This window comes from Loxodonta africana, chromosome 7 (genome assembly GCF_030014295.1).
Source record: "Loxodonta africana isolate mLoxAfr1 chromosome 7, mLoxAfr1.hap2, whole genome shotgun sequence".
Lineage (NCBI taxonomy): Eukaryota > Metazoa > Chordata > Mammalia > Proboscidea > Elephantidae > Loxodonta > Loxodonta africana.
This window is the reverse complement of record NC_087348.1, coordinates 12,927,130-12,952,773: the sequence shown is the minus strand read 5'-3', so window position 1 is coordinate 12,952,773 and position 25,644 is coordinate 12,927,130. Positions and strand designations below refer to the sequence as shown.

Here is a 25,644-nt window from a genome sequence, read left to right as displayed (position 1 = left end):
GCGTGACACCCTCACCTGTTGCTGGGAGTCGGCACACTCCTGCCCGCCACCTTGCAGGGGTCTGGTACATATTGGCGGAGGCAGTGATGGGATCTGTGGCCCTCTCTCCCCAGGCTCAGGCTGGATGGCTGCAACACGACTACGGCCACCTTTCTGTCTACAAGAAGTCCAGGTGGAACCACATTGTCCACAAGTTCGTCATTGGCCACTTGAAGGTAAAACGTCCGCAGCCCTGTGCGTCCTGTTGGGTAGAGGTGGGGGTGGCACCATCAAACTTTGCTCTGAGACAAGCAGCCTTCTCAGTCCAGTGCCCTGATGTAACAAGGCAGGTCCGCCTATGAGAACTGCGTTCTACTGGGTGGCCCATGCTACGGCCCCTTCTCCGTTCCTCTGTGTCCTAGGCCCTGTCTCGGTATCGAGGCACACCCACAGAACCACAACTGGCTTCACTAGTTACAAAAACAGGCGTGTGCCTCTTCTGTCTGTTGGCTTGGTTGATCATTATGTTGTTTGGTACTCCTTATCTAAGGACTGAAAGGGGCCGTGGTGGCTCAGTGGTAGAATTCTTGCCTTCCATGCAGGAGACCTAGGTTGGAGTCCCAGCCAGTGCACCGTATCATGAGCAGTCAGTAGAGGCTTGTGTGTTGCTGTGACGCTGAACAGGTTTCAGCAGAGCTTCCAAACTAAGATGGGCTAGGAAGAAAGGCCTGGTGATCTAGTTCTGAAAATCGGCCAGTGAAAACCGTGCAGACCACAATGGTCTGATCCACAACTGATTATGGGGATTGCACAGGACTGAGCCCAGGGTTGCCACGGATTGGGGGCCAACTCGAAGGCAGCTAACAACAACAACAATAACCTAAGGATATATCTAATAAATCCCTTTTAGTTTGGGGCCTGTAAAAGAGTTATCTCTCTTGATGAATTGGTGTGCTTCCTTTCATTGGGTCATATGAGCTATTTACGTGGGTGGCACAAACAGTTAAGCGCTAGGCTACTAACGAAAAGGCTGGTGGTTCAAGTCTGCCTAGAGACACTTCAGAAAGAAAGGTAATCTGCTTCCAAAAGGTCATATCCATTGAAAAAACTTTATACACAGCTCTACCCTGAAACACGAGGGGTGGCCATGAATCAGAATTGACTCGGTGGTAATTGGTTTTGGTTTTTGGGGAGAGGGGGTTGGTTCTTCTTTTATTCTTTGAGTGCCAGGAAGCGCAAAGCAAAGTTTGCAACAGCAACTCTGTAGGCCAAGTTTTGGGGATGTAGTACGTATCCTCCCCTCCTGTCACATGCCAGTAAGCTCGTATCTTTATTTTAGTCATTCCATTACATATGAGTCCTTTACCCTAAGCCGTCTCCAGTATGTTTGGGAAGTATATGGGGTCTGAAAGCTAGGCACTGTTATGTACATCCTGACAGATCAGGGTCATCAAACAGTATAATGACAAACTGAGCTAATGGACACAACCTGTGTAAAACTCAGAAAGTAAGGCCTTCTACTCTCACCACCCTGCAGATGAGGGGCGAAGCTACAGAAGCGTTAACCGCATTGCAAGTTTGAACAAAGACAGACTTGACTTGCTGATGACCTCGTGGTGATCTGATGGGCGTTTTGGAAATAAGTCTTTGCCACTGTCTGTTTCCTGCCCCAGCCCTACCCCGAATGGCATCTAGCTCTTGAGAAAAACTGGGTGCGAAATGGGCTCAAATGCAGCAATGAATCTGAGGATGGTGCAGGACAGGGCAATGCTTCCTTCTGTTATACATAAGGTCGCTGTGAGTCGGAGCCGTCTCAATGACACCTAACAACAACAAAGACTTCCATAGTGTGCCACTACTAGCCAAAAGGTTTGTGGTTTGAACCCGCCTGGCGACACATTGAAAGACAGGCCTGGCGATCTGCTTCTGAAAGCCTTGAAAACCCTATGGAGCAGTTCTGCTCTGCACACATGGGGTCACCATCAGTCAGAATCAATGTTACTGCAACTAGCAACAATAAAGACTCCCATTCCTCTGGAACCTGGCTGGGAAGAGCCAAGGGTCAGCCTTGCGGTGCAGACTGTGTTGAGCCTTAGGCTTGACTGCTCTGTCTGTGGTTGGGGTGAACCACCCCTGAGCTTATAGCCAGTTCCACAGCGAGCAGTTTGCCTGGCCCTAAGCCTGAAACGGCCTGAGAACCTGGTTTCTTTCCAGAATTTCAGAGGGCGAAATAGTAGAGCGCTTTGTTTCATTTCATGCTCCTTTCTGGTGGATAAAACTCTCTCCAATATTAGAAAATAACGTTTTACTCCTGACCCATGTTCTCCCCCACACTTAACAAAGATGGGCTGTGTCCTGCTCCCAGACCCTGGGCTGGCCTGGGAGGGCCTCTCCTGCCCGGTGGCCCTCTGTCCCTGAGGGGCCCCGGGAACACGGCTCTTGCATCATTGGGAAGACCAGGTCAAGACAGAGGACAGACTTCCATGTAGAATGTCTGCTTGTGAAATCGGAACTCTGGAATGAGGACAGGGCGGTTGGGCTCAGGTGTTAGAGGAGGTCAGGGGAGTGGGTCTCACTCAGGGTTCACCAGCCCCTGCTAGCTGTGTCCTTGGTGGTGTGTCACTGAGATAGGCCAGTGGCGTGGCCATGCGGCTCCCCAGTAGGGCCACAGTTTGCCCCACGGCTCCAGTCACTCCACAGTCACACAGTCGTGAACAAGCCACTCTAGGCCTCTGTTCCTTTCTCTGAGAGAAAAGGGACTGGCTGTAGGGAGGCCCTCAAGCACCCTGCCAACTCCAATGTCCTGGCTCCAGCTGCTTCAGATAGTGAGCAGAGTGCCTGGGCCTTGAGGGGCTGGTCTACTTCTCACTGGCAGCCTGGCTGTGGAAGGCTTTCACGGGGTGTTCTCCATTTCCTGACTTCCCTTTCCACCTCTGGTGGACATTTTTTCCAGAGGGTTGTCTTTTACAAAGACCATTCTCAGCAGTCACACACCGCTTAAAACCCTTTAATCATCGGGCATTGCACTTACATGCTCAGCATGAAGCCTGTTCCCTGGAGATGTGGATGGAGCTCCACTGTCATTTCCATAGCCTCATTTCTGGGACTAGGGTACGGCAAGCACTGCACTCCTCTAGGGCGCAAAACTTAAGGGGATGACAAAAACCTCAGTAATCAAGCTAAATAATGTTTTTGGCTTTAATTGTCATGGAAATATACACAACAAAACATTCACCAATTCAACAATTTCTCCATGTATAATTCGGTGACATTGGTTACATCCTTCAAGTTGTGCAGTCATTCTTGCTTTTTCCAAATGATTTCACCACCTTTAACATGATCTCAAGGCCCCTAAGCAAAAACTTCCCCTCCTCCCCCACCCTTGGTTGTCACTGATGTTCTCTCGTGCTGTGGAGTCGATTCCTACTCATAGAGACCCTATGCGTTGCGGAACAGAGCTGCCCCGTAGAGTTTTCTTGGCTGTCATCTTTATAGAAGCAGATTGCCAGTCCTTTCTCTCATGGAGCCATAAAACCCAAACCTACTGCCGTAGAGTCAATTCTGACTCATAGTGACCCTATAGGACAGAGTAGAACTGCTCCATAGAGTTTCCAAGGAGAGCCTGGTGGATTCGAACTGCCAACCTCATGGTTAGCAGCCACAGCACTTAACCACTATGCCACCAGGGTTTCCTGTGGAGCCATAGCTACTAATAATCTTGGTTTCTATATATTTGCTAATTTCCTGTAAGTAAGATCACACAATATTTGTCCTCTGACTTATTTGACTCCGTGTAACATTTTCAAGGCTCATCCGTGTTGTGGCGTGCATCAGGACTTCATTTCTCTTTATAGCTGAAGAAATAGTCCATTGTGTGTATGTACCAGATTTTGTTCATCCATTCATCTGTTGATGGGTGCCAATAGTGTGTTAATGCAGTATATTGAAAAATCAAAATTAATGCAAAAAAATCCATGGTGAGCAAAATATCAAAATTTTAAATAAATTTTGGGCTGTGCTGAGCCGTATTAGAACCAGAGGTAAAAGGAAAAATGTGTGCCGCTATGTACTTGTTTAGGAGCCCTGATGGTGCAGCAGTTAAGCTCTCAGCTGCTAACCAAAAAGATCAGCGGTTTGAACCCAGCAGCTGCTCTGTGGGAGAAAGATGTGGCAGTCTGCCTCCGTAAAGATGACACCCTCGGAAACCCTATGGGGCAGTTGTGCTCGGTCCTGTAGGGTCGCTATGAGGCAGAATCAACTCCACAACAATGGGTTTCGTGGTTGGCATTTATATATGTGTTCGTATGTATTTTTTTAATGGCTGATATTTTTTCCAGAACATTAAAGTAGTTGAAAAATATTTAAAAATTGAAAAGTCGCTGTATTAAAAGTCACCCTATTACTTTAAGTTTATTTTATTTACACCAAAAAATTTATTATCATTTTACTTAAGTTCATTAAAATTTAAGACCATCACTTGGTCAAGAGAAATTGTCCAACACGGCAGCTCTCTGTTTGAAAACGAGATGAGCAAAAAATTAGAATTTGAAAATGTTACTGATGAGTTTGCGTCCATTAAACCCAGGAGTGGACATTTTTTCCTTTTGCTTCAGGTTCCAAGATGCTTGCTTGGCACAGCACTGCCTGGGTCTCTGACTCACCATAGGGCCTTCATTGGGTTTCTGAAAGAGTCAGTGCTCTCCTGCTCCTCCCCCCTGGTTGGGAAAGCACTCCTCACTCTAGCCACCTCCTGCTTCTCCAGTTCTGTCAGCTGCTCTCTTTCTTTCTCTTTCCCATCCCCATTTCAGCTTGGTGTGATGCTGAACTCGCCTTCCTAGCCCAAAGCTCCCTGAGGGCAAAGGGCTTTGTGTCTTGGCTCTCCACTTCCTCCCAGGGCCCAGCAAGGTGGCTGGCCCAGAGCAGCGGCAACAGCACAGCATTCTGGGAACACGGAGGGCTGGTCATTGTTCCTGAACAGCCAGGGCCTCACAGCGCCAGGGAAGGAGCAGTTCTTGAAGTATAGAAGGGAATCAGGACAGAAAATAACCAAACCAAACCCATTGCCATCGCGTCGATTCTGACGTGTTACGGAGTAGAACTGATCTCCATAGGGTTTTCTTGGGGTCCCTGTGTGGTGCAAATGGTTTGCCCTTGTCTGGTGACCAAAAGGTTGCAAGTTCGAGCCCACCCGGTGGCACTGTGGAGGAAAAGGCCTGGCGATCTGCTTCTGTAAAGATTACAGCCAAGAAGACCCTACGGAGCAGTTCTTTTCTGTAACACATGGGCCTCCAGGAGTCTGAATCAACGCAAGGGCGCAAAACAACAATGATCTTTGTGGAAGTCGATTGCCAGGTCTTTCTTCCAAGGAGTCTCTGGGTGGTTTCAGACTGCCAACTTTTAGGTTAGTAGTCAAGTGCAAAACATTTGCGCCACTTAGGGACCTGGCAGAAAATAGCATGAACAAAAAAATGTTTTGTCATTACATCTGATCCCAAGAGCAGGGAGAGCTGCGACTGTCCAGCCTCACAGACCCTCATCCCATTGCACGTGGTCTTCATGGCCCATCTTTCTTCCCCATGCTTATTCATTCAACAAACATCTACTGGTTGGTATTTTCTAAACATTTATAACCTGCCTTGTCCCTCAACTTCTTTGTGCCAAAGACTTCCATTTGATTGTTCACAGGAATTTTGTTCCTCTTGACCAGAAACTCAAATGTGTCTTCTAATTCCTTAATCCTCAAAGCTTTCACTCTTCGACATGTTTTTGCTCTGATGTTTTCTGGGTGTTTTGAGATCTGCCTGTTCCCAGGGCCTGAGGTCATCGCCGGGCCTGCAGCTGTTCATAGCCGTTCCCACCCATGGCTTTCAGTGACCGGCGGCAGAATTTGCGGAGACCGTGTTTGTGCCAAAAGCATCTCCCAAGTAAAATGCTTGTTTTAGCAAATAGGCCATTTTATAGATGGCCGCACCCTTAGCCAAAGCATCTCTCTAGCGACAGTTCACTGTATAATCTTCAGGCTACAATAATAAAATAAAATGTAAAATTAAAAAAAAGAAAAGTCTGTTTCCTTCTGTGTGTAACTGGGTAGCTTTGTTGAGGGACACGCTTCTGCAAAATGTGCCAGGAGCTTGAGCTGGGACATAGGAATCTGTGGCCTTGAAATACCCATGCCGTGTTCCTTGTCTCATACCAGTTGCCACCGAGTTGACCTGACTCATAGCAATCCCATGTGTGTCAGCGTAGAGTTACGCTCTGTAGAGTTTTCTTTCTTTTTTTTTTTTTTATTGTGCTTTAGTTGAAGGTTTACAGATCAAATTAGTTTCTCATTAGACAATTAATACACATATTGTTTTGTGTCATTGGTTGCCAACCCCACGATGTGTCAACACTCTCCCCTTCTTGAGCGTGGGTTCCCCGTTTCCATTCATCCAGCTTTTGTGTCCCATCCTGCCTTCTTGCGCTCCATGCCCCTGGGCTGGTGTGCCCATTTAGTCTCATATGTATGGTTGAGCTACGTGTACTTTTGTTTGTTTTATGGGCCTGCCTAATCTTTGGCTGATCCATAGAGATTTCAATGGCTGAGTTTTTGGAAATAGATCGCCAGGCCTTTCTTCTCAGTTACCTCTAGGTGGACTCAAACCTCCAACCTTTCAGTTAGCAGCCGAGCACATTAACTGCTTGCACTAGGGACTCCTCTTGCCTCATGGAACTGTAATTTTATGCTTAAATAGCCAAGAAAGTTCTCACAGTAGCATGTCTGACTGTTCAGCTGTCTCTTGCCAATTATACCAGGAGCTCTCAGAGAGCAGGGACCACTTTATTTTAACAGCTTTATTGAGATACAGTTCACACACCTCACAATTCACCCATTTAAAGTGTGCAAATCAGTGGCACGAACTGTATGCACAGATTTGTGCAACCATCACCACAATCAATTTTAGGACAACTTTACCACCCCAAAAAGAAACCCCACACTATTTAGCCATCAAGCCCCAACCGCCCACCCCCTCCAGCCCTAGCCAATCTACCTTCTCTCTATAGAGATTTGCCTATTCTGGTCATTTCACACAAATGTTGCCTTTCATGTCTGGCAGTCTTTCAAGTCGCGTAACGTTTTCAAAGTTTATCTGTGTCGTAGCTGGTGTCCGTGCTTCATTTCTTTTTATGGGCAAATTATATTCCATGGTGTGGACGTACCATATTTTCTTTATCCATTCATCAGTTCGTGGGCATTTGGGTCGTTTCTACTTCTTGGCTATTGTGAACGGTGCTGCAGAGAACATTCACATACAGGTTTTTGCGTGGATACATTTTCATGTCTCTTGGGTATGTGCGTAGGAATTGCAGGGTCACATGGGAGGGATCACTTCTTGCTATCCTGAGACCTCTTCTTCTTGTACGACACCATGCACAGGAGACCTGCAGTGGGAGAGCAGGTGTGGAAGAGGGACCTGGGGTCAGGCCAGCCCCACTCTTGCTGACGTGCTCCCATGTGGCCCAACACTAACACTTCTCAGCCACCATCATCATTCTACGAATGAGGAAACTAAGGCCTAGAGGGATGGAGTGACTTGAATCCGCCCTGTAGTCCTGGCCATAGGGGCTGGCCAGCTACTCTGGACTCTGGTGTCAGGGCCACGTTCTGACTTTTGGGGGCCCATGGCACTGTGCCTCAAGGCGACGTTGGCCCTGAGTGTTGGAGATGCTGGGAACTGTCCTGAGGCAGCGGCTCCCCACAGGGGACCTCAGGGCCCTCGTAGAACGCACTGCTCACCTTCTGTCCCCTCCCCCCACAGGGCGCCTCAGCCAACTGGTGGAACCATCGCCATTTTCAGCATCACGCCAAGCCCAACATCTTCCACAAGGACCCAGATGTGAACATGCTACACGTGTTTGTCCTGGGCGAGTGGCAGCCCGTCGAGGTAGGAGGAGCCATGTGGATATGATGGGAAGTGTTTGGCCTGTGTGGGGAGCAGGGCAGGAATCTCTTAGGGTAGATCTTCAACCAGATGAGTCCACATCTGATGCTTCCCAGAAACCTTTCCTACACGTCCTGAATAATTCAAGCTGGCATTTATATGGAATGACCTTATGTGTAAATAATGGAAGCACTTTCTTATCAGAGTGCTAGGTGCTTTCCTCCTTCCCATGGGCCAGGGAGGAGCAGCTCCTGGCTTGTTTCTTCCCAGCTGTTGGTTGTCAGCTGCCATTAAATTGGCCTCTGATTCATGGCAACCCCATGCACAATGGGATGAAACACTGCCCGGTCCTGGACCATCCCCATGGCTGGTTGTAGATCAGACTGTTGTGATCCATAGAGTTTTCACTGGCTGATTTTCAGAAGTAGATTGCCAGGCCTTTCTTCCTCGTCTGTCTTAGTCTGGAAGCTCCACTGAAACCTTTGCAGTCTCATAGCAACAGGCAAGCCTCCACTGACAGACACGTGGTAGCTGCCCACGAGGTGCATTGGCTCGGAATCAAACCTGGGTCTCCCGTATGGAAGGTGAGAATTCTACGACTGAACCACCAATGTCCTCTGTTTCTCCCCAGAGGAGATGGAAATCTGGCTCCAGTTTAGCAGGAAGGGAAGATTCCAGGACACAAACTTGGTCCCCGACAAGCCAGCTCACATTAAGGAAACCTTGCTTGGAGGATCATAGTCCTCTGCACAGGGGATCCTAGGGGTAGTCTAGTCCAGTCCACTTTACAAATAGGTGAGAAAGCAAGTCTCGACGAAAGATGAGGATCCAGCCATTGCCGTCAAGTCAATTTTGACTCCTAGTGACCCTATAGGACAGAGTAGAACTGCTCCATAGAGTTTCCAAGGCTTCTGTAATCTTTACAGAAGCAGACTGCCACATCTTTCTCCCTCAGAGCAGCTGGTGGATTTGAACTGCCAACCTTTCAGTTAGCAGCCAAGCACTTAACACATTGTGCCACCAGGGGTCCTTGAGCTAAGGATGGGACCTCATCATTTAGTGGCCAGTCTAGCATGCAGCCCCAGATCTTCTGCTGGCAAGGGATCCCTCCACTCCACCATACTGCCTTGCTGTCGTATTTGTTTATTTTCTATTATAAACACAGAGTATGCTTATTACAAACATTGAAATAATACAGCAATGTACAAAGTAAGGAGGCGAGTCTGTTGTCTCCACCACCCCCTCTTTGAGTCATGTTCGCGGCCCCGAGGATACCCACTGTTAAGTATGACCTAGATATCCTTCCAGAGTCCCTGGTGGTGCACATGGTTAACATGCTCACCAAAAGGTGGGAGTTTCGACCCCACCCAGAGGTGCCTTGGAAGAAAGGCTTGGCAATCTACTTCCAAAAAAAAAAATCAGTGTCGAAAACTCTACAGAGCATAGTTCTACCCTTACACACATGGGAGTGCTATAAGTCAGAATCGACTCGATGGCACCTGGTGTATTTATCTGTTTTTTAACCTGCCACCTGGCCAAATATGCACCCCTTCCCACAAGTGTACACGTAAATCAGCCTTATCCTTCCTTCTTGGAGGCTGTGCAGTGTTCTATTGTATTTGGAATATACAATACAGTGTCAGAACAGTCCATGGTCCACACTATTTTCTAAAACAGGCAAGTTGGATGATGCTAATTCTTAAATTTACTTTTTTAAAAAATTATTGATTTTTATTTTTGTTGAGAACAGCAGAACACACACCAGTTTGACAATTTCTACGTGTACCATGCAGTGACACTGATTATATCCTTCAAGTCGTGCAACCATTCTCACTCTCCTTTTCCAAATTGTTCCTCCTCCATTAACATAAACTCACCGCCCCCTAAGCCTCCTATCTAACTTTTGGAGTTGGTGGTGTCCATTTGAGCCCATATAGATAGTTCTTTAAAAGAGCGTAGTGCTCAAGGCAGACATTCTTTATTTTTTTTATTACTTGATCTCTATTCACCTGGAAGGAGCCCTGGTGGTGCGGTGGTTAAGAGCTCAGCTGCTAACCAAAAGGTTGGCAGTTCGAATCCACCAGCCACTCCTTGGAAACTGTCTTAGTTATCGAGTGCTGCTATAACAGAAATACCACAACTGGATGGCTTTAACAAAGAGAAACTTATTTTCTCACAGTGTAGTAGGCTACAAGTCCAAATTCAGGGTGTCATCTCCAAAGGAAAGTTTTCTGCCTCTGTCAGCTCTGGAGGAAGGTCCTTCTCATCCACCTTCCCCTGGACTAGGGGCTTCTCTGTGTAGGAACCCTAGGTCCAAAGGATGCACTGTACTCCTGACACTGTTTTCTTGGTGGTATGAAGTCTCTCTGTCTCTCTGCTGGCTTCTCTTTTATATCTCAAAAGAGATTGGCTCGAGACACAGTCCAGTCTTGTAGATTGAGTCCTGCCTCATTAACATCATAAAGGAGGGTTTAAAACACATAAGAAAATCACATCAGATGACAAAATGGCAGACAATCACACAATACTGGAAATCGTGGCCTAGCCAAATTGATACACATATTTTTGGGGGACACAATTCAATCCATGACAGAAACCCTATGGGGCAGTTCTCCTTTATCCTATAGAGATGCATTGGAATCAACTCAGCAGCTACAGGTTTTGGTTTTTTTTATTCACCTGGAAGGGACCCTGGTGGCTCAGTGGTTAAGTTCAGGCTGCTACCCAAAAGGTAGATGGTTTGAACCCACCAGCTCGCTTCTAGCAGGAGAAAGATGTGGCAGTCAGCTCCCACAAAGATTTAGAGCCTTTGAAACCCTATGGGACAGTTCTACTCTGTCCAACAGGGTTGCTATGAGTTGGAATCAACTCGACGCCAGTGGGTTTGGTTTTTTTTTTTTTTTTGATTCTCTTGGAGCAACAGAGGAAATAGGAAACTCAGGAACGGGAGGAGGAAATGGAATGTGTGACAAATTGTGTCCGTGAACGGTATTTCCTTTCCCATGAGACCAGAATTGGATGCTGCCTGGCCACCATTACTGAATGTTTTGACCAAAGAGTCTAGAGCAGAATCTTGATCAAAAGAGGGAAAATGCGGAACAGAATTTCAAATGTTCATGGAACCCAGACTTTCTGGAGCCATTGAGGCCGGAAGAACCCCAAAACTATTGCCCTGAGAAAGTCTTTAAACCTTAAATTTCCTTTTAATAAAAGCACCCCAAAGCATTTAAAGAATACCTTCAATTAACATTTTTTTAAGGTAGAGCCTTTCTCTGAGAAGGACTGGTAAAGTTCAGTATACCAAAAAAAAAAAAAATTGACATATGCTTTGCTTTTTTGGAAATACACCAATTATGTAAACCAACATTTAGAAGATCCTTGTTGCTGTTACGCAAATCTTAAGAATCACAGTGCTGCAGGGTATGGGCCAGTGAGCATTTGCCAAACAAGGAATTAGTCCTCGGTAAAGAGCTGCCTCTTGAACACAGTAGTATCCCCAACTGTGTTGGCATCCGAGACTTGGAACAGTGAGAGCAGAGAGCCTCTTCCCCCAATTCTGGTTTGTACCCCCTCTCTCTCTTCTTGTTTCCAAGAGACTATCTGAGCAGAAACATGGCTTTTCTGTGATTTAGCCAATTTAGGCAAAATGAGCCAAAATTCAGTACTTTGGAAGCATTGAGTCTTTTTGGCTGGGCAGGAATTTTATTTTCTGCCAAAATACAAGCTTTTGTGTTTCTTCTAGGAAAATTTGTTGGCTTTGATTAGAGGTGTATAGATAGAACTGGCTTAACTTGTTGCCTTCTGATAAACGAAGACAAAGGCTTCCCTTTATCGTTGAGGGCTTCGTGTTGTCAAGTAGTTGGGCATCCTGACAGACATTCTCTGTGTCTGTAACCACAAAACAGACTCACCAGCTATGTTGGCAAGAAGGCTTCTTTTCTTCTCTCTGCGTGGTAGCCAGTGGAGCTTCTTCCAACGTCCCCTTGCTATAGCTTTGGCGCTGGGGCAGTGAGGTGGGAGGTTGTGGAGATCTAGTGATTCAGTTGCCAATAGCAATGGGAAGACCATGGAAATCCTCTCTCACAAATTCATGGGGGAAAAGGGTTGATGGTTTCCTGGGCTCCTGGTTGAACCGGGCCTTGGCACCCACAGGGCTGTGGTGCCCTGGAAGGGGCTCTGGTCTTTTGACTGAGGTGATGATTGGTTTTGAGGACACTTCTTTCATGCCGGGCCCATCCACCACACCAGGGTCATCTATCCGGCCCCAGAGATGGCCAGGCCTTGGGGTCTGGAGCCACCATCCCAGCACCTGGAGCAAGATGCCAGCTCTTATTTACGGGATAGATAAACAAACTGGTCCAGCCAGCCAGTGCCAAGGGGCAGCCCAGCATGGAATTACTGAAACAGGGGAGTCTTGACAGAAAAACTCGCTTTATAGTTAATTTTCTGCTTTTTGGCCTTGTTTACGATTTCCAGAAGAGCCCTAGTGACACAATGGTTAAGCGCTCAGCCGCTAACTGAAAGGTTCGTGCTTTGAACCCACCAGGGGCTCTGCAGGAGAAAGACCTCACCATCTGCTCCTGTAAAGATTATAGCCTAGAAAACCCTCTGGGACTGTTCTGCATTGTCACATGGGGTCGCTATGAGTTGAAATCAGCTCTACAGCGCCCAACAACAATGACTTCCAGGAGGATTTTTGGTTTTAATGTAGCAAAATGTATTCATTTCCTTCCCTGGAGATTAATTTCTTTTAAGCTTAGAAAATTCTTTGTTCATATTATTATTATTATTATTTTTTTTTAATTACGGGAAATGTTTTAGCGAGTCAAGTGCACCGTTAGTGACATTAGCCACACTTACCATGCTGTGCAGTTGTAGCCACTGTTTCCAAAAATAAATTTTTATCACCCTGTATTTTCAGTTTTTTATGGTTTCATTTTTGAATTTATAACTTTTTTCTGAGTGGGTTTTTGTTGGTTGAGTTTTGGGAAGTAGATCCCCAGGCCTTTCTTCCTAGTCCGTCTTAGTCTGTAAGCTCCGCGGAAACCTGTTCAGCATCATAGCAACACACAAGCCTCCGCTGACAGACGGGTGGTGGCTGCACATGAGGTGTCCTGGCTGGGAATCGAACTCTGGCCTGCCGCATGGAAGGCAAGAATTCTGCCACCGAACCACCACTGGCCTCTGTGTCCAACTAGTGTCCATCCCTGTCTATAAATCTTGCTGTTTTTCAGTTGGGTTTTGTCAGTTCCGTTTTCTTTTGAGTTTCCTGGGTAGACGATCACATCCTTGAAAATTGTACAAATTTAGTCTTTTCCTTACCTTTTTGACAGTCCCATTCTTATTTCCAGCTTGATTTTTATGACATTGGCTGGAACTTCTCTCGTAGAATTCAATAGTGGTGATATCGATGGCAGTCTTGTTTTGCTCATCCTTTTCTATTTTTGCTTTATCATTGAGGAAGCCCTGATGGCACAGTGGTTAAGAGCTCGGCTGCTAACCAAAAGATCAGCAGTTCAACTTCACCAGCTGGTCCTTGGAAACCCTACGGGGCAATTTTACTCCGTCCTATAGGGTTGCTGTGAGTCGGAATCGATTTGACAGCAATGGGTTTGGTCTGGTTTTTTTTAATCGTTGAGGGGAATGGAAAGGCCATTATCCTGGAAGCACTGTACATGGGCTCTCAGAAGCTGGGAGAGCCCCCTGCCCCCCGCCTGTGTTCCTACACTGGGACTCTGCCCCGCCACCTGTCTGCAGCTGTCTCTCCGGGCCTCCTGCTTCAGGCAGGCCTACTGAACAGGCCAAAGCTGCCGTTCCTCCTCATGCGGAACAGACTGCACACTGGGTCCCTCCCTTCTGCTCCCGCCTGGGCTGCCAGGTCGCCGTAGCTCTCTGTGTGAGTTTGCAGGTTCCCAGAGGAAGGGACTTGGCTGTGTGACAGCCCTCCTCCCCCAACCCTGGGCAGACAAGGAAGGCTCTTGTCATTCCTCAGACATTTTGTTCCAAAGCTGAAAGGTCCCCTCCTCCGGCCCCTGACACCCCTTCAGCCCGTCATCCAAGCCTGGCCATGTGGCCTGTGGAGAGGTAGACCACAGAAGGGTCAGCCTGCCTCGGGGAAGCCAGGCCACCGGGACTGCGAGCTCCCCTCCTCCCCCTGACCCTGGCCAGAGTCCTCTGCTATCGGTGTCAACTTGGGAACACACCGCCCCTACTCAAGGCAAGCCCTGTGTGTGCCACTGTCTCCTACCTGGAGTTTGGCCATAGCAAGCCACCAGCCCCCTCATCTGCAGACCAATAATGGGAAGTACTCCCTGTCTCCCTGCCTCTCCTCCCCCAGGGCCCTAAAAACCAGTTGCCATTGAGTCAACTCTGACTCATGGGGACCCCACGTGGGTCAGAGTAGAACTGTGCTCCATAGGGTTTTCAGTGCTTGGGTTTTTTTGGATGTAGATTACCAGGCCTTTCTTCTGAGGTTCCTTTCGGTGGTCTCAAACCTTCAGCCTTTCTTCAAAACCAAGCATGTTAACCATTCCCACAACCCCAGGACTCTGACCAGTTGTTGTCAATTCTGACTTACGTGACCCCATGTGTGTCAGAGTAGAACTGTGCTCTGTAGGGTTTTTAGTGGCTGGGCTTTCAGAAGTAGATTGCCTGGCCTTTCTTCCAGGCCACTTCTGGGTGGAATCAAACCACTAACTTTTCAAGCTGGATGCTTAACCATTTGTACCACCCAGGGACCCCATGACCCTGTCTCCTGGGATTTCTCCTGGGTATGACTAGGACTCCCCTGGAGGAGTGGAGATCTGTGGGTTCCTCCATACCCTGCCTTCAGGCCCTGCGGTCCCCAGTTGGGAGGAAGGCTGGGGAGTGAGTGAGTGCAGGGGCCAGCACTGTCCAAGTGTGACATCACTTAGTACTTGTCCAACTCATGAGGAAGGAGCAACCACCCCATTTCATAGATGGAACAGCTGAGGTTGTCAGCAATGAAGTAACTTACTGAATGTAACAGCTAAAAAAAAACAGACAGTGTCAATCCCAGGCCATCTGGCTCCAAAGCCAGAACTTGTGTGTCCTTCGGGACCCTGCCAGGGCCACTACCTGTAAGGCACTCAGTAAATGTGTTTGTTGATGGTAACTCAGTTCATCCCCCGAGCCTGGAACATTATAAAATACTTCTTCCTGTTCTACCCTTCCTCCATATACAGCTTGCTGTTGTTGGGTGCTGTTGAGTCGGTTTTCGACTCATGGCAACTCCATGTAACAGAGTAGAACCGCCCCGTGGGGTTTTGTAGGCTGTAATCTTTATGGGAACAGATCGCCAAGTCTTTCTCCCACAGAATGGCTGGGTGGGTTTGAGCCACCAACCTTTCAGTTAGCAGCTGAGGGCTTAACCATTGCGCCACCAGGGCTCCTTATACAGCTAGGTATTGACAAAGAGCCAGAGTGTGAAACCCAAGTCAGGTCAGGCACATGGCAGGGCGTGGCCTCACCTAGCCTGCAGTTGGCTCTCCTGGTTTGCAGGGACGAGTGCAGTGGGTCAGCCCTGCCCTCACAGATGACCTTTTAGTTGCCCCCAACTGAGGTCATCAAGATGGGAGGTGCCAGTTTACTGGAACGGGCAAGCAGTGGTGTGGCGTGGCATCCTGTGCACGCACACGTGTAGCCATGACAAGTATCTCGTGGCAGTCCCAAAGTGCTTTTGCATCTACCTCACCAGCTGGTTCCTTGACAGCCCCGTGCATGCACTACACGTTTTACAGACGAGGAGGCGAAGCTCAGGGAGCTGAAGCCGTCTGCTCAGATCACAAATCTGTTTCCGGATCCTGAACCTCTGTCCCTAAGGCCGGGAATCAGCAGACCTCAGCCCCAATGGAGAGGCCTGTTACTGCCAGGGGCCAAGAAATACTGTCGGCTCCTGTAGGTCAGTTTAGGGGTGAAATGGGAGCCCATAGGGAGCCAGCAGTGCCCACCAGCCAGGGGAAGCTCAGGGGAGCTTCAGCCCTATAATCTCTATCATACCCCAAAGACCACCATAAAGCCATGACAACAGTGTCTTGCTGAGCAAATGTAGCTTCATGTGAACTCCCCAGGTGGCTTCCCCCACCTGCACACACCTGCTTGGCCAACCTCAGTCCTTCTGCGGGAACCCTCTGGTCTCTGCTGACCTGCCTGGGCTGCCCTTTGAGCTCACTCCCCACATGGAGCTGAACCCTACGGAGAGGACTCCCCATGTGGCAGAGATGTGGTGGAAGGGCCTTCTGACCGTGGGCCTGTTCCCTGTCTTCTGGAAGGAGGTTAGTGCAGGGCCAGGAGGTCTGTTCTGTGGGTCATGGGTTCCCAGAAACCCCAGGCCACTGCAGTCACCCCAAGCTGGCCATTTCAGGGGTGCACCCCCATCCTAGGAGCCCTGGTGGCTAATGATTGAGTGCTTGGTTGCTAACTGAAAGATTGGAGATTTGAACCCAGCCAGCCGCTCTTTAGGAAAATACCTGGCAATCTGCTACCGTAAAGATTACAGCCTAAGAGCCCCAGAGGTCATGGTCCCCAGAACTTCTGTTAGCCCAAGACAGGAACCATTCCCAAAGCCAACTCTTCAGACAGGGATTGAACTGGACTGTGGGATAGAAAATGATACTGGTGAAGAGTGAGTTCCTTAAATCAAGTAGACTCATGAGACTATGTGGGCAGCTCCTGTCTGGAGAAGAGAGGAGAGGCCAGAGGAGGTCAGAAGCTGGCCGAATGGACATGAAAATAGAGAATGGAGGGAAGGAGAGTGCTGTCTCATTAGAGGGAAAGCAACTAGGAATATGGTGTATTTAAGTTTTTGTATGAGAGACTGACTTGGTTTGTCAACTTTCACTTAAAGCACAATAAAAATTAAAAAAAGAAAAAAAGATTACAGCCTAGAAAACCCTATAGGGCAGTTCTACTCTGTCACACGGAGTTACTATGAGTCGAAAAGCAACTCAACAACACTGAACAACAACCCCCTTTGCCAGGCCTTCCTGATCACCCCCCTCCCAGCCCCCGGAAATCGTCAGAGCTACCCTCTGGGTCATCCCTAGCTCGGACCTCTCCAAGGCCATCCTCAGCCCTGGCCTTGGTGACCAAACCAAAAAAACCAAACCTGTTGCTGTCAAGTGGATTCCAACTCATAGTGACCCTATAGGGCAGAGTAGAACTGCCCCATAGAGTTTCCAAGGAGCGCCTGGTGGATTCGAATTGCCAACCTTTTAGTTAGCAGCCATAGCTCTTAACCAGTATGCCACCAGGGTTTCCAGCCCTGGTGACAGTCTTCTGCAAATGACATCCTTTATGGGCTCGAGTGAGGATCCCTGACAAGGCTTAGGGGGCCACAGGGAGCAAAGCGATAGCTTCTGGTGGTGCCTTGGCCAGGTGTGCTGTGAACATGCCCTTGGCGCTGAGAGGCACGTCCTGGGGACACGCTAGACTCTGTTTTGATCCAGGGTCTCTCTCTGTGGGGATCCTGTGACTCCCTGTGATTCTGAGGGTTCACTCCCTCCCTGCTCTCACCTGGAGAAAAAGGATGTGGCTTAGACGACAGCCAAGGTTTCTCCTGCTGTAACATGCTTTGATCTCCTGACCACAAAGCAGGGCCAGACCCCTCCGGGGAGGGCAGCTCCTGCCCCTGGATACGGGAGTGGCAGGTGGGGACAGTGTCTCAGGGGTTAGCACTTGGCAGCCGCATCCATGTTCTGTCTGGCCCCTCTTCACATCCAGTGATTTGGGGGCCAAGGCAGGCCCCGAAAGGCTCAGAGACTTGCTCAGGGGTCGGGGCTGGTGAGAAGCAGGGCGGAGTTGAACAAGTCATCTGGTGCCATGCCCGGGCCTCCCCACATGACCCCAGAATCTCAGGTGCCACCCGGCGAGCCTCACCTTTTGGTCACAGTCTCTGAGGAGCAGGGTGACCTGGTCCCCTGTGACTAGCCCATGGAATTAAAGGCCATACTTGGCTCATCTTCCGAGTGGCCTGAGCAGCTTCATATAATTAGCATCCCCAAGCCTCTGCCTGGCCCCCCTCAGTTGGAGTCTCTGGGTGGCAGAGTGCAGGCTCAATGGGGTGGGGGCCGGTGCCTCTGGAGGAAGCTCAGATACCAGATATGGCTCGAGGAAGACCTGTTGTGGCCTCATCGCTCCTGCTGGCAACCTCAGGGTAAAGCCTCCACCTGGGGTGGTGGGATTAGCGCGAGCAGAGGCAGGCGCTCCCAGCCTGGTGACTGTCAACGATTCCCCAGGCCCTCACTTCAGCTTCTCCTGGCTGAGGCGGGCTCAGCAGTGTGACCAGGGGGCTTTGCTCATTCCCCAAGGAGCGGAGACACCCCGGAGCCACCCCATGTGTCTGCCGCTGTGTGAGCTGTGCCTGTGTACATTCACTCAACAAACACACTTGTTTAGTGCCTGTCACAAGGGCTCTGAGTTGGCTTTGGGCATTCAGACCCCAGCCTGGCCCACTTTTCACGTGGCTTTGGTCAGTGACTGACTCTGAGCCTCGGCCCCCGAAGCGCCTGCCTCGAGGGGTTGTGGAGAGCTGAATGAGTCGAGGGGTGAACAGGATGCAGCTCGGGGCTGGGTGCTCAGCTGAGGCTAAGGAAATATCACTGGCTGTTAGCTGGAGTGGCCCAGAGCCCAGAGGGTAGGAGAGGCACCAGCATTGGCAGGACTAGGGTACAGGTTGACAGAAAGGGACAGAGGCTGCCCTGAGGTGGGGGAGGGTGTGGAGGCTGGGACTGGGGGTGCCAGGAGCTCACAATCTCTCCTCTCTCCTCAGTACGGCAAGAAGAAGCTGAAATACCTGCCCTACAACCACCAGCACGAGTACTTCTTCCTGAGTGAGCACTGCTCCCTCCCCCATCCCGGAACCCAGGCCCTCCTCTCACCCAGAGTGCCCATCCACCCCTCCCGCTGACACACAGCTAAGGTAGTCCAAAAGTGAGGCCTTCCCCAAGGAAGGTGTTCCCACAACCTAAACCTTGGGCCGGCCACTTGTTAGAGAATGAGGAGCCGCAGCAGCCAGCCTGGCCTAGCCCTTCTAGCCCCATTTTACAGATGGGGACACTGAGGCTCAGAGAGTCTTCAATGCTTACCCCAGGTCACCCATTCAGTGACCCTTGGGTGGCAGGGTGTGGGTGCTGATTGCATACCATCAGTGATGGGAAAGGCTCCCAGCTCCTGTCTGGGGCCCCAGGGTCCCTGGTTGCCCCTGCCTATGAGGTGCAGAGCCAGACACCCGCTCAGCATTCTGATCCTTCTGCTCAGAGGGAGCGGGCGGGACACCTCTAACGTCTCTGCTGTCTCCGCAGTTGGCCCGCCGCTGCTCATCCCCATGTACTTCCAGTATCAGATCATCATGACCATGATTGTTCGCAAAGACTGGGTGGTGAGTGGGCGGCAGGCCTGGCTGGGGGGACTGGGTGGTGAGTGGGCGGCAGGCCTGGCTCCGGGGGGCTGGGTGGTGAGTGGGCAGCAGGCCTGGCTCGGGGGGACTGGGTGGTGAGTGGGCGGCAGGCCTGGCTGGGGGGACTTGGTGATATGTGGGTGGCAGGCCTGGCTTGGGCGTGGGAGCAGAGAGACTGGGGTGAGTGGACCCTAGGGCCTCTGTGGGTGGCCTGGTGGACCCAGGTATCTCCTCCGCATGGGTAGCTGCCTTGTCACACTCAGGAAGGGACTTTCTCTGAGGCTACCAGGAGTCAGGGATGCCACAGCAGGCCCGTCCTAAAGAACATCCCCCTCATCACACACTGGGGCCCCCCAGAGCAGCCACTGTCTTTGCGGAGCCCCCTGAGAAAGTTCCTGAAGACAATGTGGTAATGCCATCATCCTCCCGTTTTCTCCATGTGGCCCTGAGAACTAGGCTCCACTGCCCTCTGGTTGGAAAATGGGGAGAAGCCAGGCACTGGCTAAGAAGACAGGCTCAAAGGAGCCTCCGGGTTCTGCTTCCAGAGAAAGAAAGGGACCCCAGAGCGAGCTGTTCAGCATATCCTTGGGTTTACGTACGTGCAGGCTTGGTTTCCCATAAGAGGATTGAATAAGCTGATTGAATAAACTAACTGTACTGGGCACAGGCAGAGCTTGGTTTGGGGGAGTGGGATTCACTGTGACAGGGGCACAGGAGGGGCAGACGAGTGGACAGTCAACTTAACTAGATTTGGCAGGTCTCACTGGCCTTTTGTTATTATTTTTTAACCCAATTTAACACCTGAGAATGTTGAAGCTCTGAAAGTTTAAGACTTGCCCAAAGTCTTAGTCTCTTAATGCTGCTATTACAGAAATATCACAAGTGAGTGGCTTTAACGAACAGAAATTTATTTTCTCACAGTTTGTCTTTGTTGTTATTAGGTGCTGTTAAGTCAGTTCCGACTCATAGCCACCCTTTGTTCAACAAAATGAAACACTGCCCAGTCCTGCACAATCCTCACAATTGTTGTTATGTTTGAGCCCATTGTTGCAGTCACTGTGTCAGTCCACCTTGTTGAGGGTCTTCCTCTCTTTTGCTGACCCTGTTTTACCAAGCATGATGTCCTTCTCCAGAGATGGATCCCTCCTGATAACATGTCCAAAGTACAGGAGACAAAGTCTCACCATCCTCGCTTCCAAGGAGCATTCTGGCTGTACGTCTTCCAAGACAGATTTGTTCGTTCTTTTGGTAGTCCACGGTATGTTCATTATTCTTCTCCAACGCCATAATTCAAAGGCATCAATTCTTCTTCAGTCTTCCTTATTCATTGTCCAGCTTTCACATGCATATGAGGTAATTGAAAATACCATGGCTTGGGTCAGGTGCCCCTTAGTCCTCAAAGTGACATCCATCATTCGGTTTCTTGACTGCTGCTTCCATGGACGTTGATTGTGGATCCAAGTAAAACGAAGTCCTTGATAACTTCAGTATTTTCTCCATTTATCATGATGTTGCTTATTGGTCCAGTTGTGAGGATTTTTGTTTTCTTTATGTTGAAGCGTAATTCATACTGAAGGTTGTGGTCTATGATCTTCATCGGTAAGTTTAGGAGGCTAGAAGTCCGAGTTCAGGGCACTGGCTCTGAGGGAAGACTCTCTCTGTTCATTTTGGGAGAAAAGCTTTGTCTCTTTGAGCTTCTCCTCCTTGGTTCCTTGGAGATCTCCATCTGGCATCCGTCATTCTCCATTTGAGCTTCCTTGCTTTTCTGCCTAAGGAGTTCCTTTTATATCTCAAGAATGATTGGTTTAAGACATAACCTACAGGGGTATGTCATCTTTGGCATACCAATCCCAAATGGGGCTGCATTCACAGGTGTAGGGGTTAGGATTTACAACATATATTTTGGGGGGGCACAATTCAATCTGTAATAACCAAGTGACTCCAGGTGGTGCACTGGAGACTAGAACCTTCTGATGCCACTTGCTATACTCCCCCCACAACCAGCCAACTCTCTCTCTTTCAAATGACAACACCTCATGTTTGAGGAGCCCTAGTGGAGCAACATAAACCCTGATGGCACAGTGGTTAAGAGCTGTGGCTGCTAACCAAAAGGTCGGCAGTTTGAATCCACCAGGTGCTCCTTGGAAACCCTGTGGGACAGTTCTGCTCTGTCCTATGAATCGGAATCTACTCAGTGGCAAACGGTTTCGTTTTTTGTTTGTTTTTTAGTGGCACAACAGTTAAGCGCTCAGCTGCTAACCGAAAGTTTAGCTATTTGAATCTACCAGCTACTCTTTGGGAGAAAGACCTGGCAGTCTGCTTCGGTAAAGATTACAGCCAAGAAAACCCTATGGGGCATTTCTCCTCTGTCACATGGTATCACTAGATTCAGAATTGACCTGACGGCACCAAACAGTAATAACATGTTTGTCTAGTAATTTAAGAGCTTCAAAGTATTTTGTCTGATGTTGCCATTGAAATTATGGGCAAAGGGGCCGTGCCTGGTGACGTCAGGAGCAGGTAGGGGTGTTTGGGGAGGAGGTATGACTCAAAGCCCACCAGCCCTGGCCAGGAGGAAATCTGTCTGCACTCACTTCTAGGATGTACTCTTTTCTAAAAAGTGAACGTTTTGCCAATACTTACTGTGTTCCAGGCACAGTTAAACACTGCCACCTACGTGAGGGTGTTTAACCCTGTGTTACTCTGGCCAGTGAGGGCAAGAGAGGGAGTAACTGACTCCAAGTTTCTGGACTAGCCGAGTGGCCCAAATTTCAAGCCAGACCATGGGCCACTGTGGTCAATGCTGTTTCCGCAGAGGCCCCCCTGGGTTTTGGAAGGATTCACATGAGAATGGGAACTGAGCCCTGCTGTGCTGGGTCAGGGATAGTGCCGGGGGTATTTTAATCAGTCTGTTATGGAATCGACTCGACGGCACTGGGTTACAGCAGATGACGCTTGACGTAAATATTTGATCGTTTTCCCTGCACTTGTTCCCCAAGGGACAAAGCAATGAGCAGGGACAGCAGGAAAGGCAATCAGACTGTGTCCCAGAAGGATCTGATGGCAGCGCTAGGGAAATATGAGAGGGCACCTCAGTCCTTTCAGGGCCCAGGGAACCATCTGGCAGTGGGAACCGGAGGCCTTGCCCTCACCAGGGCTGGGGGAGTAGGATTCAGGCTTCCAGGAGGGGATAGGCTTCCAGCCTTGGGCTCTGGTGTATAAAATAGCAGCAGACTAAGCCTGTCAACAGGAGTTCCTGGGTGGCACAAACGGTTCAACGGTTGAGTACTAACTGAAAGGTTGGCAGTTCAAATCCACCCAGAGGTGCCTCAGAAGAAAGGCCCGATGGTCTGCTTCCAAAAGGTCACAGCCTTGAAAACCCCACGGAGCACGGTTCTACTGTGTACACATGGGGCTGCCATGAGTCAGTATTGACTCAACAGCAACAGTCTTTACTGAAGCTGATCACCAGGCCCTTCTTCCGTGGAGCTGCTGGGTGGGTTCAAACCTTTGCATTACCCAGGGACCTTGACAGAGAATAACCTGGCCCAAAATGTCCAAAGTGCGGAGGCTGAGAATCGCGGGGCTGGTGAACTCCAAGGGCTTTGAGGAGGGCTTCCCAGGGATTCTTACCATCCTGGCAAAGTTACCAGTGGCCACACTCCGGGATGCTTTCCAGGCTCAGCACCCTGGACTTTTGCTCTATCTCAACAGGGCCATTCGGCCACTGGCCACCACTGGCCACTCCCTCCTGAAGTTCTACCTTGTCGACTTCCAAGTCCCACCTCTCCTGAGTCTCCTCCCATCTATCTGACTGCTCTGCTCAGGTGGCTTCACTGCGTCTCCTTCCCCACCTACCCCAGAATTCAGTGGTCTCCGTTTGGTAGTCCATCACTCTTGACACAAAAATAAATAAGTGAGCACATGCCCCCATTATAACAAAAAACCCAAAAAACAGTTGCTGTCGAGTCAGCTCCAACTTATGGCAACCCCATGCCTGTCAGAGTAGAGCCGTGCTCCATGGGATTTTCACTGGCTGTGATCTTTTGGAAGTAGATTGCCAGGCCTTTCTTCCGAGGCTCCTCTGGGCGGTTTTGAATTGCCAACCTTTTGATTAGTAGCCAAGTGGTTAACTGTGCTACCCAAGGACTCTGACCTGCATTGTAGGTATATGTATTGACTACTGCATTACAGAAACTCACAAAAAGAAATTTAAAATAATTCGATGAAAAGTAGTGGCAGAACTTGTCATACTTCCTTCCCCGGCCCCCTGAAGCTACCTCGTTGGCTCCTGAGATCTTGCCCTTAACCACTCATGGCCTTTCTGACTCTTCTTTTCCCAGCCCCTCCCAAGCTGCTCCACTCCCTTCTGTATTTGGCTGATGGTGCCCCCGCCCTGGTCACCCAGGCCAGCACTGGAACCAGCCTGCATTCCTCACAACCACACTGTCAGGAATGCAGCCACCTTTTGCCTCCTAACTAGCTCTGGAATCTCACCTTCTTATCAGCCCTGTGGCTGGTTTAGGCCTCCATTGCTTCTTGTCTGAGCTTTTGAAATAACCTCCTAATCTCTCCTTCTCCAGTTGGCAAAGATTTATTTTAAGCTACAGATTTAACCAAGTTCTTCTGTCGTTCAAATCTCTTCAGTGGTTCCCCTCTGGCTCTAAGATAAAGGTCAGGCTCCTTAGTCAGACATGATCTGGCCGCAGTCTACCTCCCCGTCTCCTCTTTCACCCCCACCTCCAGCACTTGTGCCGCAGTGTATGGAATGCGCACTTTGTATATAAATATATAGCCCCTGCTTCCCTGTCTCTCCCAGCTCGCACTGCACAGTCCTGCCCGTCTGGGCTTCTGTTCATATCTACTGCAAACGTTCTTCTACCACCCCTTGAACAGCTGATCCCTGATGTAGCCTGCCCAGCTCGGGCACTGCTGCCTAATGGTCAACCAGTCCGATTGCTATTGATTCAGTTCTGACCCCTGACAACCCCGTGTGCGTCAGAGCACAGCTGTGCTCCATAGGGTTTTCAGTGGCGGATTTTTCAGAAGTAGATTAACAGACTTTTCTTCCAAGGCACCTCTGGGTGGGCTCCAACTTCCAACATTTTGGTTAACAGCCAAGCGCATTAGTTGTTTGCCTCAACCAAGTGGTCCCTTCCTAAAGTCCAGGATCATGTTAGGACCCCTCGCCACGCTCCCATTGTCCACTGCAGCCATCTCTGTCACCTTCCGTATGACATTGCAACGATCTCTTTATAAGCCTGTCCATCTAGACTGAGGGCTTTTCAGAGACCTTGTATTCCCAGCACCTAACTCAGTTCCTTACAGAAAGAAGGCATTCATGAATGTTTGCGGAGCTTAACTGAGTAGAGCTGGATTGAAGGATAGATTTGCTAAGCGGATAAGGGGAGAAGGAGCCTCAGGGCAGCTGAAGCAATGTGTGTGCACACACAGCAGTAAGAAGGAGCCTGACACTTAGGTCAGGAGACTGGTTGGAGATGATGCTAGATCCGTGGGCAGGCACAGGAATGGCTTTGCATCCTACCCAGGGGCCAGTGGGGAAGGGGGCCAGTGGTGGCTTTGAAGATGGCAGTGATGTGGGCCGATCTGCATTTTAGAAAGATGTTAATGGAGGCAGTGTGGTGGAGGGACTGGATTGGAATCATTGTCACTCCTACGTGAAAGGATATGCTTATGGTTGCAACCTAGGTGGGAGGTTCTTTTCCCATCATGCAGATGGGGGAACTGAGGCACAGCTAAGTAAATCCCCCACAGCTACACAAAGTTAACGATGGACCTGGAACACAGGCAGTCCTGACCCCAGAGCCTGTACACTGAGGCTCTTCCTGCTGAGTCTCTCTGGGGTGGTGAGAGCTAAGAAGACTGAGACAAGGCAGTGGCAGCTGGAAGGGAGAAGCATCTAGAATGTAGACCTGACAGAACTAGTGGATTCATTCAACAACGTTGAGCACCAACCATGTGGCAGATAGTGGGGACACAGCAGTGAGCTAGACCAAGTCTCTCCTCTCGCAGAGCTTGGGTTCCAGTCCTTAGGCAAGAAACAGAACTTATCAGGGAGTGATTGGATGGTAATAAAATAGTCTAATATTCTGAACCATCACTCATCTGTCAGTTTGTGGTGCTGTGGCGGCTTGTGTGTTGCTACAATGCTGGAAGTTATGCCACTGGTATTTCAAATGCCAGAAGGGTCACCCGTGGTGGACAGATTTCAGCAGAGCTTCCAGACTAAGACAGACTAGGAAGAAGGACCTGGCAATCTACTTCTGCAAAAATTGTCTGATCTAGCACTGAAAAGACAACTGGGGA

The 25,644-nt window shown here is 49.5% G+C and overlaps 1 protein-coding gene across 1 annotated transcript in view; it reads left to right on the top strand.

Moving 5' to 3' along the window:
* The window catches only part of FADS2 (fatty acid desaturase 2), a 43,953-nt gene that overhangs the window by 12,109 nt on the left and 6,200 nt on the right, over positions 1 to 25,644 (top strand). Inside the window, exons 4-7 of the mRNA XM_003419648.4 lie at positions 114 to 215; positions 7,779 to 7,904; positions 18,691 to 18,751; positions 19,223 to 19,299. Coding sequence (XP_003419696.1) covers positions 114 to 215; positions 7,779 to 7,904; positions 18,691 to 18,751; positions 19,223 to 19,299 — 366 coding nt within the window. The remainder of the gene's footprint in view (positions 1 to 113; positions 216 to 7,778; positions 7,905 to 18,690; positions 18,752 to 19,222; positions 19,300 to 25,644) is intronic.